The 15,479-nt window shown below is 50.5% G+C and overlaps 1 protein-coding gene across 2 annotated transcripts in view; it reads left to right on the top strand.

Moving 5' to 3' along the window:
* The window catches only part of CAPG (capping actin protein, gelsolin like), a 19,351-nt gene that overhangs the window by 3,142 nt on the left and 730 nt on the right, over positions 1–15,479 (top strand). For both annotated transcript variants that reach the window (XM_012811012.2, XM_023518771.1), the window contains exons 2-9: positions 9,370–9,405; positions 9,572–9,744; positions 9,843–9,997; positions 10,195–10,359; positions 11,633–11,782; positions 12,126–12,218; positions 12,703–12,835; positions 14,807–14,895. In XM_012811012.2, the coding sequence (XP_012666466.1) occupies positions 9,383–9,405; positions 9,572–9,744; positions 9,843–9,997; positions 10,195–10,359; positions 11,633–11,782; positions 12,126–12,218; positions 12,703–12,835; positions 14,807–14,895 (981 nt within the window). In that variant the 5' untranslated portion in view covers positions 9,370–9,382. The remainder of the gene's footprint in view (positions 1–9,369; positions 9,406–9,571; positions 9,745–9,842; positions 9,998–10,194; positions 10,360–11,632; positions 11,783–12,125; positions 12,219–12,702; positions 12,836–14,806; positions 14,896–15,479) is intronic.

Raw genomic sequence — 15,479 nt, forward strand, 5'->3', positions numbered from 1 at the left:
GCCACCTTAGGTGTATGTGGCTGGCGTTTTAGCCGCTTGAGCCACAGGCGCCGAGCCAAAGGCCATGTTCTTTGGGGAGGACATTTAACTTCCCATCTTGCTCCCAATTTTAGCACAGGAATTGATTTGGTTTCATTGAGAAACTTTCACTCTATTTTCTTCAGATATTTCTCTTGCAGTCCAATAATGAGATTTTGGTTTTGTTTTTGTTTTGTTTTGAGACAGAGTCTCACTCAATCTCCCTGGGTAGAGTGCCATGGTGCCATAGCTCACAGCAACCTCAAACTCTTGGGCTCAAGCAATCCCCTTGCCTCAGCCTCCTTAGTACAGGAGTCTTCCACAACTCCTGGCTAGTTATTTGGGGTTTTTTTTGTTTGTTTGTTTTTCCTATTTTTAGTAGAGTCGGGGTCTCACTCTTGCTCAGGCTGGTGTCAAACTCCTAAACTCAAGCTATCCACTGGCCTCAACCTTGCAGAGTGCTAGGATTGTAGGCATGAGCCACTGTACCCAGCCAAATAATGAGTTTTGGTCTGAAGGTCAGTTTATAGGGAAGGCTTGTTCCAGATTTTGCTCCATTGTCGCTACTACACCCCATGGGGCCTTGGCCCTTATCTTGAACCAGCCTGCTGACCAACGGGTGGGCCAGAGTCCTGGGCAGGGAAGCCACACACCAGTGGCTGCATAACTGGGTGCTCACTGTTTCCTAGAGCCTCACACCCACCAGGTTCATGCTTCTCCATGGATTCAGAAGGGATTAGAGCCTCCCTTGCTCTGCCTTCCACTCCCTGTGTGACTTTGGCATTGACAGTCACTTGTGAGCTCAGGGCCTCAGTCCTCTGAAAAGCCAGTGAGTTGGACAAGACTAGTTCTAGGGTTAAATGACTGTGATGTAAAGAGGATAGTTGTCCTGGGTCCACCCAGATGAACTGTTCCCCCAACCCCTACCAACAGCCCAGGGCTCACACCGTGAGATGATAAGAATGAGTGAGAAATACAGGGAAGTAGCATCTGGGAACAGTCGTCTGGCATTCCAAGGGGGAGATGGGAAAAATGTGTCATGGCCTCAGCCACTCCCTCAGAACTGAACCTTTAAAAAAAAATCAGAGAAGGAGAAAGCTAATTGGGGGAAGGAGGGAAAATGGTGGAGAGTGACCCCACCCAGGAAGTGTGCCTAACTAACCCAGGGGTAGTGGAGCTGTGCAGATGCGCCTGCCTGAGACTGGTGAGTGGGGGAACTTGGCTTTCCTTGCTGGTCCTGGACTCAGATGCCGTTGTCCCTGGCCTGCCTTAGCTGTAACCTGTGGCATCTGAGTCCACCATGCCCACACTGGGTGGACCTCCCTGCCCTGTGGGCATCACCGAGGAGCCAGCCCTCAGAGTTGCTCTCCTCCCCTCCCCAGCACTCTATGCCCTTCCCTGTCGGGGTACATCACTCAGCTTAGTACTCAGTCCTGGTTGAAGGAGCCCGGGGTGGGGCAGCCAGTGGGGGTGAGAAGGAAGTGAGAGCTGGGTGGGGCAAGCTGGAAGGAATAGGAGCAGAAGTTTGAGGAAGAGAGTGTTGAAAGGTGAAAATGGGAGGGTGGCTGCCAGCAACCCAGACCCTCCTGGTGGGCAGCAAGGGCTAGGTCCTGGGGTCTGGGAACAGAGACCCATACTTGTGGAAGGCATTTTGTGCTAGGAATGGTGCCAGGTTCTGGGAGCATTGTTGCCTGATTGCAGCCTGGCAGCTGCCCAGGAGGACAGATGGGTTGTACCCATGTTACAAATGGAGGAACTTTTGGGCCGGGGCTCACCCAGTCCTCCTGACAGAGGCTGGCACACTGAGGTCTCCCAAAGGTCCTCAGCCAGCCTGGAGGTGGATTTAGGTTTGACAGTGCCTATCCCAAGATAGGGCTATGATATGACTAGATATTTGGTTCTGAGCTGTTTGGAGAGGGAGCAGGGCAGGCCTAGCCATTTGAATTCAAAGGCATGTGGCACATTTGATTACTCAACAAGACCCTGCCTGAGGGTCTGGCTTGCCACCTGTGATAGCCTGAGGTTGTGGTGGAGCCTGGGGAAGGAGATCGATTGGTGTCTGGAGGAAAAACACTGGCCTGGAGTCCCCAGCTCCTGGGAACACTCATGTCCCAGGCTGGGAGGATGTGGCATGGTTTCCAGTATTGACACGTGCTTCTCCACTGCTCCAGAGAAGGGTAGGTCCTCTTTCATTTCATGCCTAGGGGGCAAACAGGGACTGTGCCTGGAAGAGGCCTACTGGGGCTAATTGACTCAGATCTCAGCCCAGCCCAGATTCCACTGGTACCCAGCAGAACTTTGTCCTCTGATAGCTGTCAAGCATTTCCTTAAAGGTGTGCTTAACAGTGACCCCTATTCCCAGGACCCCATTGTGTCCTCAAAGACACGAGAAGTCAGGACCATGGGAGAACCAGTGGGGCTGCATCCTCCTCAGCCCCAGCCCCAGGAAAGTCTGATGAGGCCTGTAGGCCCTGCTCTCAGCCTCTAGAGCTGTTCCAGCCTATCCCAAGCCTGTTGAAATCCTGGGCTATCCCTTAGGTTCCATCTGGTCTAATAATTGGAACCAGCAAGTCCAGTTACTCAAAAGCATTCTTTGAGCGTGAGGTCCCAGCTAGATCCAGAGAAGCAAAATGTAGTTCCTGCCCTAAGGCCCTTATAGACTAGAAGAGGAAACATGCGGAACTGTGGCAGAATGGGGAAAAAGTAGGAGAGGCTGCCTTGTACCAGGTGAGTTCCTCAGGATCAAAAGCATTCAAGAAGAGGATGGTAGTCAAGTGTGTTGACTCATACCTGTAATCCCAGCAACTGAGGGATATGAGGTGGGGGATCGCTGAGGCTAGGAGTTTAAGCCTAGTCTGGGCAACATATTGAGACCCTGTCTCTAAAAATAAATGAAAACAATTTAGCTGGATGTGGTGGTGCATGCCTGTGGTCCCAACTACTTGGGAAGCTGAAATGGGAGGATCACTTGAGCCCAGGATTTCGATGATGTTGCCACTGCACTCCATTCTGAGCTACAGAGTGAGACCTTATCTCTAAAATAATATGATAATAATAATAAGAGGATGGTGAACGATGCTATAGAAGAGATTTCTGCAATGCAAGCGCTAGGTACATGTTGAGAGGTGGATGCAGAGCAGGACTAGATAAGAACTCAGGCTCCTTTTTTTTTTTGCAGTTTTTGGCTGGGGCCAGGTTTGAACCCACCACTTCTGGTATATAGGGCCGGTGCCCTACTCCTTGAGCCACAGGTGCCATCCAAGAACTTGGGCTCCTTCTAATGCTGACTACTCTGATTCAGTGACATTCTGCCTAGAGCAGTGGTTCTCAACCTGTGGGTTGAGACCCACAGGAACTGTATTAAAGAGCCGCAGCATTAGGAAGGTTTAGAACCACTGGCTTAGAGGAATCTATCTGTGTTTCATTGAGCTTGACGGCTCTCTGTTTCATTCTGCCCTCCAGCTAGACCGTGAGACACAAGTTGTTCTTCTTTGTCTTTGTGTAGTCCCCCCTCTCTGGGCCAAATCCCCATGACAGACTTGAGTAGAATTGAATAGATCCGTGGTGAGCTGCTTCAGAACATGGAGGCATCAGGCATACCCCCTGCTCTAGTGAAACATGAAGCAGTTAGCCAGGTTATAAAACAGCCTCGGAGCAGGGCCTGAGTATGTGCTCCCAGGTAAGAAAGTTAGAAGAACACCCAGAGAAGGCTGAGGCCACCTGTCCCACAAGTCAGACAGCTGGGGGCTTGACGTGGGCCTAGAGGATGGTGGAGCTTTGATGGATGAGAATGTGAAGCTGGGCACTGAGGAAGCTGTGAGCTTGGGTGGAAGGGCTGGTTGGGGGAGAGAGAGGAGGAATGAAAGGTCAGAGGACAGGGTGGACCCTTTCCTGGGAGCCTGAAACAGAAGGCTGTGGGGTTGGAGATCTAATAGGGCATCAGGAATTTCAGCTCTCCAATTGCTAAAGTCACCTGAGCATCTCAAACACTGAAATCCAGGCTCTACCCGTGGAGTCCAGTATTGGGCCTAGGCACTGGGCTTTTTTTGTGGGGGGGGGCTGGGTGTGAGTTCAGTGCCCTACACCTTTGAGCCACAGGCATCAGCCAGCCCTGGGGTTTTTCAAAAGCTCCCCAGAGTACCACTGGGAGGCCAAGGTGAGTAGATTGCCTGAACTCACGAGTTTGAGACCAGCCTGAGCAAGAGCAAGACTCCATCTCTAAAAAATAGCTGGGTGTTGTGGAGGGTACCTGTAGTCCCAGCTACTTAAGAGGCTAAGGCAAGAGAATTGCTGAAGCCCAAGAGTTTGAGGTTGTTGGGAGCTGTGATGCCACAGCACTCTACTGAGGGCCAAGGGTGACCAAGTAAGACTCTGTCTCAAAAAAAAAACTCCCCTGAGTTTTGGTTTTTTTCTCTGAGACAAAGTCTCACTTTGTTGCCCAGGCTATAGTGCCATGGCATTAGCCTAGCTCACAGCAACCTCAAACTCTTGGGTTCAAGTGATCCTCCTGCGAGTAGCTGGGACTACAGGTGCCCACCACAATGCCTGGATAACTTTTCTATTTAGTAAAAGAGTAAATTTCTGTATTTAGTAGAGATGGGATCTCACTCTTGCTCAGACTGAAACTCCTTGCTCCAATTCCTGAGTTCAAGCAGTCCTCCCTCCTTGGTCTCCTAGAGCGCTAAGATTACAGGCGTGAGTCACCTCACCCAGCCTCACCAGAAAAACTCTTAACATGCAGGCAAGCATGAGATGCTGTTCTGGGGAGAATTCATTGGCAGTGTCTGGATCACTTTGAACATATGTTCAGAATATGGATGCTTAGGCCCCACTTCAGACCTATGGAATGAGAATCTCCAGACCAGAGCTTGGGCACTGTTAAAGGACAAAAGTATTCAGTGAACCTATCAGTAAAGTGTTCCTTTATTCAGGACTATCATGATAGGTATAGGGACCACTGTAACAGCTTCTTGCAAGGGAGAGAGTATGGGCTCAACTCCGAATACAGCATGGGCAAGTGAGAATTTATAGTCAAGGAGCAGGGTGTGGGTCAGTGGATGGAAAATTACCAAGAGAAAACATCAGGAATGAGGGGGATCTGGTTACCCTGCTCAAAGGCTTTATTTTTTTTATTTTTTATTTTTTTTTGAGACAGAGCCTTAAGCTGTCCCCCTGGGTAGAGAGAGGGCTGTGGCATCACAGCTCATAGCAACCTCCAACTCCTGGGCTCAAGCGAGTCTCCTGCCTCAGCCTCCCAAGTAGCTGAGATCACAGGCGCCTGCTACAAAGCCCAGCTATTTTTTGGTTGCAGCCGTCATTATTTGGTGGGCTCAGGCTGGATTCGAACCCGACACCTTAGGTGTATGTGGGTGGCGCCTTAGCTGCTTGAGCCACAGGTGCCTATCCTGCTCAAAGGCTTTAAAAGAAAAAAAGTGTAGGGCGCCTGTGGCTCAGTGGGTAGGGCCCTGGCCCCATATACTGAGGGTGGCGGGTTCAAACCTGGCCCCAGCCAAACTGCAACAAAAAATAGCTGAGCGTGGTGGCTGGCGCCTATGGTCCCAGCTACTTGGGAGGCTGAGGCAAGAGAATCGCCTCAGCCCCGGAGATGGATGTTGCTGTGAGCTGTGCTGCCCCGCACTCTATTTAGGGCAATAGAGTGAGACTCTGTCTCAAGAAAAAAAAAAAGGAAAAAAGTGTGGGGTGAGAGAGATGTAGCTGAACTGACCTAACAGGATTCTTGCTGAAGACAGGCCAGAGGATCAGACATCACCTGGGGGATGGTAGAGGATGAAGAACATGATCAGATATCAAGGATGTTAACAAGGGTAGGGGATTCTGGTTAAACTGGCTTAGCAAGGGTTCTTTTGCTAAGACTGGATTTTACAAGGAAGTTTACAGATGGGTGTGGGAGAAGGTTCAGAAACCTGATTAAATACAGCTAAGCAAAAAGTCTTTGTTGGCACCTATGTTTTTGTACAGCCTAAGGGAGTTCTAACCAAGGTAGTTCTAACAGGCAGCCAGGGCCATGAAGGGCAGGCAGCGAAACCCCTTTCACCAAACCCTGCAGAGGCTCTCTGGGACTTGCAGCCTTGGCATGTGGGCTGCTTGATTTTGAGTTAGGGCCTGAGCTCTCATTTCAGTAACACAGAATGAAAAATAGTAAAGCTGACAATTGGCTTACTCAGTGGCTGTCATTCTTGAGTTCTGCCCGCTGGCGTGAGCTGGGGGTGGCCACTTAACCACTTTAGACCTGAGTCATAGGCTGGGCTGCCTCTGGCAGGGGATGTGGGCACAACATGTGACCTACTGTGGGATGGAGAAACATTAAAGGTTTCCTTCCCCAAACATCCCCTCATTGCCTCCCCACTTCCGGAAGTGTGATGGCAAAAAATGCCTTCCACTGTTTTGGAGGTTGGGAAAGGAAAAAGAAAGTCATGATCCACATGGCACATTACTTCCATTTCCCTTGCACTTGACCCCTCCCTCTTTGTTTCCTACTCAGACTCAACATCATCTGCTCTGCATTCGCCTCCCTAAGATTGCACTTTCCCTTCTGCTCTCCTGTTGCCCCCACCTTCCTCAAGAATTTTCCTCTGGTGCCAACTTGCATGTTCCACCCTCATATTCCCAGCCCTTACCCTACACCATGGGGGCTGGCCTTACACAAATGCTGTGTGGATGGATGCACAGCATGAATTGGATTATGTATGAAGTGCTTGCTGGTTATGTGGGTCTCTGCATTTTAAGCCAAACAAAGAAACTCTCTAATGATGCAGATCTATGAAAGAGACAGTGAAGCCACAGCTGCTGCATTTTCTGAAATTTTAAAAAGAGGCCAGGTTGCAGTAGCTCATGCCAGTAATCCTAGCACTCTACTCTGGGAGGCCAAGGCTGATGGATTCCCTTGAGCCCAGGTGGATCCCCTTGAGCTCAAGAGTTTGGAGACCAGCCTTAGCAAGAGCAAGACTCCATCTCTACTAAAAATAAAAGAACTAGACTGCCCTGGTGGTACACGCCTGTAGTCCCAGCTACTTGGGAAGCTGAGGCAAAAGGATCTGTTGAGCCCAAGAGTTTGAGATTGCTGTGAGCTATAATGACACCAAGGCACTCTACCCAGGGTGACAGAGTGAAACTCTTGTCTCCAAAAACAAACACAATATATATAGTATTTTTAAAAAATGTTTGCCTTAAGAATTTTTTTTTTTTTTTTGAGACAGAGTGTCACTATGTTGCCCTTGGTAGAGTGCTGTGGCGTCACAACTCACAGCAACCTCAAACACTTGGGCTTAAGCAATTCTCTTGCCTTAGCCTCCTGAGTAGCTGGGACTACAGGTGCCCGCCATGTGCCCCTTTTAGCATTTTTTCTCCAATGACTCTTGTCCAAAAGGTTGCTTCCACTGACCTTGTAGGTGATGGTATTCATCATTCTGACATTTAAGAGGAGCTGGGCATACAGAAATGATGCATAGGGAGTGAGTTTAGAATTAGAGCTGCCATTAAGTATGATGTTAGCTGAAAGTTTTGGGGGGGGGCTGTGGGGAGGTTTTGTTTATTTTTGGTTTTTGTAGGTGCCTTTTCATCAAGTTAAGGAAATTTCCTTGTATTCTTGGCTTGTTGAAAACAATTTTTTTTTGAGACAGAGCCTCAAGCTGTCGCCCTGGGCAGGGTGCTGTGGCATCACAGCTCACAGCAACCTCCAACTCCTGGGCTTAAGCGATTCTCTTGCCTCAGCTTCCCAGGTAGCTGGGACTATAGGTGCCTGCCACAATACCTGGCTATTTTTTGGTTGTAGTTGTCATTGTTGTTTGGCAGGCCCAAGTTGGATTTGAACCCGTCAGCTCTGGTGTATGTGGCTGGTGCCTTAGCCACTTGAGCTATAGGTACCAAGCCAGTTTTTCTATTTTATAGTAGAGATGGGGTCTTGCTTTTGCTCAGGCTGGTCTCCAACTTGTGAGCTCAAGCAATCTACCCGACTCAGCCTCCCAGAGTGCTAGGATTACAGGCGTGAACTACCTTGCCCAGCATTTTTTTTTTTTTTTTTGAGACAGAGTTTCACTTTGTTTTCCTGAGTAGAGTGCTGTGGCATCATAACTCTCAGCAACCTCAAACTCTTGGGCTCAAGCGATTCTCTTGTCTCAGACTCCCAAGTGGCTGAGACTACAGTCACCCATCACAACACCTAGCTACCTTTTAGAGACCAGGTCTTGCTCTTGCTCAGGCTGGTCTTGAACCCGTGAGCTCAGGCAATCCACCTGCCTTGGCCTCCAAGAGTGCTGGGAGTGCAGGCAGTGTATGTGGCTGGCGCCATACCACTGTGCTATGGGCGCCGAGCCTGACTTATTTTTTTGTCTGGGGCTGGGTTTGAACCCACCACCTCCAGCATATGGGGCCAGCACCCTACTCCTCTGAGCCATAGGCACTGCCTTTTTTTGCAGTTTTTTTGGCTGGGGCTGGGTTTGAACCGCCACCTCTGGCATATGGGGCTGGCGCCCTACTCCTTTGAGCCACAGGCGCCCCCCCCACCCCCCAGCCTGATTATTCTTTTTTTTTTTTTTTTGAGACAGAGCCTCAAGCTGACCCCCTGGGTAGAGTGCTGTGGCTTTTACAGCTCACAGCAACCTCCAACTCCTGGGCTCAAGCGAGTCTCCAGCCTCTGCCTCCCAAGTAGCTGGGACCACAGGCGCCCACCACAACGCCTGGCCATTTTTTGGTTGCAGCCATCATTGTTGTTTGGAGGGCCCAGGCTGGATTCGAACCCGCCACCTTAGGTGTATGTGGCTGGCGCCTTAGCCAGTTGAGCCACAGGCGCCGAGCCCTGATTATTCTTAATAAATCAGCTTCATTGATTTTCTCTCCTGTTTTTATTTTCTATTTATTAATATCTGCTCTCATCTTTGTTATTTATTTTCTTCTGATTATTTTTGATTTCATTTGCTTTTCTGTATCTTGTGGTGGTTTGTGTGTGTGTGTGCGCGCGTGTGTCTTAAGTCATTGACTTTAGGCTTTTCTAATATAAATAGTTCTTGCTTAGAGAGCTGCATCCCAGCCTTATGCAATACCCAGAGTTAGAGCATCTGAAGCAGAAGGAGGAGTGGCTGAGAGGTCATAACAGGGGGAATACACTAGCCCAGGGGTCAGAGACCTGGTTTCTGTGAGCCACCCAGTAGCTATGTGGCTTTGGACTTGGACTCTCTGAGCCTTGTTTTCTTTGCCTACATAATGGAACCAGGATCATCTCTTGGGCTCCTGAAGATGAAGTAGTTGATAAAATGAAAGTATTTGCCCCCAGACCAATGTGAGAGGTAGTTGTTATGGCATTGGTAGTAATAATGGCTTCTCCTGTCTTTCCAGATCTGGAAACAGCATGTACACACCCATCCCCCAGAGGTAGGCTGTGAACTCCATCTTCTTTTTTGTCTTCCCCTTCTTCACATTCAATCAAGGCCTGCCCCTCCTTGCTCCTCTTCTCATCCCCAGACATCAGTCCCCAGGCCTGCCCCAGTCTCTGTGCTGGTGCCCATGAGGCCACTGCTAACCCTTTCCTTTCCTGTAGCGGCTCTCCATTCCCAGCATCAGTGCAAGCTCCCGGCCTGCATGTGTGGCGGGTGGAGAAGCTGAAACCAGTGCCTGTACCACAAGAGAACCAGGGCATCTTCTTCTCGGGGGACTCCTACCTAGTGCTGCACAATGGCCCAGAAGAGCTCTCCCATCTGCACCTGTGGATAGGTAAGGGGGTTGGGATGGGTAGGGGTCTGGCTCAGGGCAGGGATGGGGGATGGCATGGGTCTCAAGGCCCTTGCTCTGACACCTTCCACCCATCCCAGGCCAGCAGTCATCCCGGGATGAGCAGGGGGCCTGCGCAGTGCTGGCCGTGCACCTCAACACCCTGCTTGGGGAGCGGCCTGTGCAGCACCGTGAGGTGCAGGGCAATGAGTCCGACCTCTTCATGAGCTACTTCCCACGTGGCCTCAAGTACCAGGTCAGCCCCACCCCCAGGCACCGCTACCCTGAGGCTTCTCTCACAAGCAGCCCACCTTCCAGCTAGTTCTTAACCTGTGGAAGGTCTGGGTGCCCTCAGGGATGGGTCTCATCTTTCTTCCTGTCTCCCAGTGGGATGAGGTACAGAGGGCTCTGGGCCCCCTGCCATTCCACTCAGATAGTCTATCTGGGCTGCAGGAAGGTGGCGTGGAGTCAGCCTTTCACAAGACCTCTCCAGGCACCCCAGCAACTATCAAGAAACTCTACCAGGTGAAGGGGAAGAAGAACATCCGTGCCACTGAGCGGGCGCTGAGCTGGGATAGCTTCAACACTGGGGACTGCTTCATCCTGGACCTGGGCCAGGTGGGCAGGCCAGCCAGACTGAGCATTCTATATTAGCTTCATCCTGTAAAAGGGTGGGGACCTGGAGGCCAGAAAAGAGGGAGGCTGAGGAGCTATAAGTCTACTCTAAGCAGAACCACTTGACCATTAAGAAAATTCCTGTTTATAAGGGCAGAAACCTGGCTTCCTCTGACATCTAACCATTCATTGCCTCTAACACTCTGGAGCTTAGTCTGTCCTCTCAGAAGCCTTTGCTGTGAGTTAGCAGCCTGCCAGACCATTCATTAATTTGTTCACTTATCTGTTCATTCAGTTGATCTGTGGTGCCTTCTCCGAGCCAGCATAGGGACCATAAAAGCTCATCCTGGGGAGGCAGCTAACGTGGGCTGGTCACTTTCCATAACCCATGGTGGGATGTGATGAGGGCTTTAAGGTGGGCAGCAGCTATGTGCTGGGGGACCTTACGGCAGAGAGGGACTCCATAGCCTGAGCTGAAGCCACTTGTCCTAGGAAGGTACCATAGGATTAGCACAGATGGGAAATGCCATTCCAGGCAAAGAGAACAGGTGAGCAGAGGCTCCAAGGTAGGGAGGAGTGCAGACATGCTTGTTGACAGCTGGGAGGGGTCGAGTGGGACCAGGAGCAGGAGGAGTGAAATTGCTGAGGAGGGTGAGCCCCAGGACATGAAATTGCATGTCTGCCTGAGGAGAGTGGACCAAATCTTGTGGTGCTGAAGATTTCAGTCAGGAAGATTGATCCAGGAGCTGTTTGTAAAACAGCTCACTAGCTGTGAGATGAGGCAGCGAACCAGGAAGCAGACCTTGCTATTACCAGGTCAGCAGAGGTGATGAGGGCTCTGCCCAGCAGGGCTGCGGGTGGAAATATGAGATGCTGAGCTCCAGGACACCACTCACCCACTCACCCATTCAGTAAATATTTATTTGGTGCCTAAATACTTGCCAGGCTCTGTTTTAGCAGTGAACAAAGCCAAATAAAACCAACATGCCCCAATGAAGCTTATTTCTAGTCAGGGGAGATGGGATCTAAACAAAATAAAGACATTTAAATATAAGGGGATGTGTGTTCTGGAGAGAAATAAAACAGATGGCAGGTGGGCAGAGATACTTTTGTAGAGTACTATCATTGCCATTCTCAGAGTGCTCTCTGTGGTGTGTTCCTAATTGTCCTGCCTCAGGGAACAGTTCTTCAGAGAGGAGAGAACTAGGGTCCCATCCCCTGAGCGGAGGCAGGTGGTAGGCAGCTGACTCTGACCTGGCCTCCTGTTCCTCTTCAGAACATCTTCACCTGGTGTGGTGGAAAGTCCAACATTCTGGAGCGCAACAAGGCGAGGGACCTGGCACTGGCCATCCGGGACAGTGAGCGACAGGGCAAGGCCCAGGTGGAGATTGTCACTGATGGGGAGGAGCCCACCGAAATGATCCAGGTTGGAGGACATTGGAGTGGGCAGTTGGGAGACTCTGCTTGGAAGTAGCCAAGAGAGCCAATGAGTTGGGGGCATGAGGGTGGCTGGTGGAGGGTAGCAGGGAGAACCAGGGCACTGCCCAGGGCTGTGGCTAGCTCACAGGGTGCCCCCTCTGGGTAGGTGATGTCCTCAGGGCTGAGCAGCCCAGCTAGTGGAGCAGGCAGAACCCAGCCCTTACTCACCTCTGCTGGGTGCCCTAGTGCAGGACAGTTTGCCTCACCAAAGGTGGTGGCCCTGGGCGTAATGGGTTGGGGAGTTCTTGGGCAGGGACCCCTGTAAACTTGGCCTACTCTGGCACCTGCAGGTCCTGGGCCCGAAGCCTGCTCTGAAGGAGGGCAATCCTGAGGAAGACCTCAGAGCTGACCAGACAAATGCCCAGGCTGCAGCTCTGTATAAGGTAGGCACCCTGGTCCTACCCTGGGCCCAGGTGGAGGATGGTAGGAGCCTGCCCAGCATGGCTGCATGAAGAGCTCTGGGAAGGAGAAGGCAGTGGGAAGATTGGGCCAGAACCAGCAAAGTTTATGCAGGGCTTGGAGGAGAGGAGGATGGGAAGTGGGCGGATGGTAAGCCCCCATGGAGGAGATAAATGCCACTTCACCACCAGCCCATTCCTTTGAAGCTTTGAGGCCAAAGCTGAACTTTACTTTAGATTGTATGCCCTTATAATTTGGAGTCCACTTAATTTCTAAATGGACTCAGAGCCTCTGTGCTGCTGGGACTGAGGGTGCTGGGAGGAGGGAAGGACTGCCCCAGATTTGTTTTTCAGGGCCTGGACAGTGGGCAGGGGGCAGAGTAGAGGGAACTGGGTGGGGGTTGGGGGTAGTTCCTGGGCGGGGGTGTATGGGAGGCATGTGAGATCCAGTACTGCCCTTCCTCTCCAGGTATCTGATGCCACTGGACAGATGAACCTCACCAAGGTGGCTGACTCTAGCCCTTTTGCCCTGGACCTGCTGATACCTGATGACTGTTTTGTGCTGGACAATGGGCTCTGTGGCAAGATCTACATCTGGAAGGGTATGTATGGTTCTTCCACACCAGCCTGATATGCTTGCAGCTGCTCTGGACCCTCACTGCTAGGCTTAGCCTGCCCCATGCTTACAAAAGATGGCCTCAGAACATGCATGCTCCAGGTGTGTGTGTGAGAGGGGGTGTTGGTTTCTCTTTGGTTTTCCCATTCCTTAAGTTCTAACCTATGGCTCTGAATAGCCAGAAAAATCTCAGAATCTTGCCAAGACTGGTTTGAACAGATTGCTAAGCCCCAGCCTCACGAGAGTCTAGGTGATTAGGTTTGGGGTGGGGCCAAGAACATGCATTTCTAACAAGTTTCTGAGGGATGCCTAAACTGCTGGTTCCAGGGACCACACTTTAAGAACCACTGTCCTAGACCATTCCTAGGACACCAAGGCTGTTGGGACCCCTGATCTTGGGCTTCTGTCTTGGGGTGTGATAAAGATAACTTTCAGATAAAGTAAATATCACTTTATGCAGTGGGTGGTAAACTTGTAGAACTTGTTTTTCCAAAAGATTATATCTTCTTGACTAGAAACACTGTTGTGCTAAAGCCTGTTTAGCTTGGTTTTACTATTTGCAAAAGAAACAAACTTGCTCTGAGTTTCTGTAGGATCTTGACAGAAATACCATTTGCTCAATAAATAGTTGTGGGGTGAAGTCAACCAAGGCCAAGAAATTGCCAGCCCCCAGACTGGTCAGGAAGACAGAGTGTCTATGGATAGCAGCAGCTACCGGCAATTCATAGATGGGCTCCTAAACTCAGCAGGGAGGTGAAGTGGAGGGGCATGGAGCAGGTAGCAGCAGCAGGTCTCTAAGGGGTAGAGTGGGAAGAGAGCCAAGTGCTGCTGGGGCTGCCTTTTTCCTTCCTGTTGGAGGGTACATACTCTGTGGAGCCAATGCCAAGCAGAGAAGGGTTCCCAGAGCCCCCAGAGTGGATACAACCCCAACCAAACAAATATGGAAAGAAATGGGAAACTTGGGGGCCAGGAAGAGTAGATCTCATGGGTAGGGGTGCAGCTGATGCTGTACATGACACTATAATACAGCATATTAATTTTGGATGCATTGCAGCTCATAGGATTTTTATAGTCTGGAGGGATAGCCAACCACCCATTGCAGCATTGTTTCTTTGGGAAAATGCCTGGAACTGGACCCCAGGTTGTCCTCACTAGACTGCCTGCACAAGTGAATGGATTATGTGGGATCTTCATTTTTATAAGTGCTTTGTTAGTGTAACCATTTGGCCAGGGTAGGCTTGCTGATTATGGGAGTTAAGTTCACCTCCATAATAAATTGCACCCTTCATCCTATTTAGTTAAAAAAAAAGGGGGGGGGTGCTCGGCACCTGTAGCTCAAGTGGCTAAGGCACCAGCCATGTACACCCAAGGTCGCGGGTTCGAATCCAGCTGGGGCCCGCCAAACAACGACAGTTGCAACCAAAAAATAGCCGAGCGTTGTGGCGGGTGCCTGTGGTCCCAGCTACTTGGGAGGCTGAGGCCAGAGACTCACTTGAGCCCAAGAGTTGGAGGTTGCTGTGAACTGTGATGCCATGGCACTCTACCCAGGGGGACAGCTTGAGGCTCTGTTTCAAAAAAAAAAAAGGCTTGGTATCAGTACAATTATGGACTGAAGAGGCAAGGGGTTCTGGCGGGAAGAGGGGCCTCTGTGCTCAGGAGTTTGATGCTAAAGAAGACACCCATTTTTCTCTCCCTGAAATGTCACTGGGACCTCTGTCAGAGAAGGTTTTGGTGATCAGACCCAGGTAGAAGAGTTTTCATCTAGCTTGGTGCTGCCAGTTTGGAAAAAGTCTTAAGGGGCTGACTCTTACCTCCAAAGAGTCCCTCAACATTCTTGAGACCTCTTGGTACATTTATTTTTAAAATTGCCAGCTATTCTGTGCCCCCCTTAACTTCTCTCAAGAAAAATGGAGTGGGGGCCTCTGCACTTTTTAAAACGTTCCCTCCTATGATCCAGGGCGAAAAGCAAACGAGAAGGAGCGGCAGGCAGCCCTCCAAGTGGCCGAGGGCTTCATCTCCCGCATGCAGTACACCCCAAATACTCAGGTGAGGAGACATCCACACCCCCGACCCTCCTCTTGGACTCTTTGTGTGGCCTCCCATTCCTCAGACTGGCCAGTGAGGGTAGAAGACCCGTGAACACCGTCAGGAACAATCAGGCCTTTCTCTCAGACCCATCCAGCGGAAAAGCCCTTCTCAATTTTCAAAATTTAAAGATGGACACATACTATTTTCAGAAGATATTGAGCAGCACTATCTTGGGTGCCCAAAGAACTAGACAGCTGTGCTCCTTCTCTGGGCCACCAACTTTGGTTGGTGCCACCCCTGGCACCAGCTTCGTAGCTCTGTAAGTCATTCTAGGCTGGGTACCTGTAATCCTAGCACTCTGGGATGCCGAGGCAGGTGGTTCACTTGAGCTCAGGAGTTTGAGACCAGCCTAAACAAGAGTAAGACCCCATCTCTATTAAAAATAAAAAACTAGCTGGGCATTGTGATCCCAGCACTCAGGAGACTGAGGCAAGAGATCTCTTGAGCCCAGGAATTTGTTGTTGCTGTGAGCTATGACACCATGGCACTTTGACCTGGGACAACAGAGTGAGACCTTATCTCAAATAAATAAATAAATAAAA

This window comes from Otolemur garnettii, unplaced genomic scaffold (assembly GCF_000181295.1).
Source record: "Otolemur garnettii isolate 467f Iridium unplaced genomic scaffold, OtoGar3 scaffold00147, whole genome shotgun sequence".
NCBI classification, from domain to species: domain Eukaryota; kingdom Metazoa; phylum Chordata; class Mammalia; order Primates; family Galagidae; genus Otolemur; species Otolemur garnettii.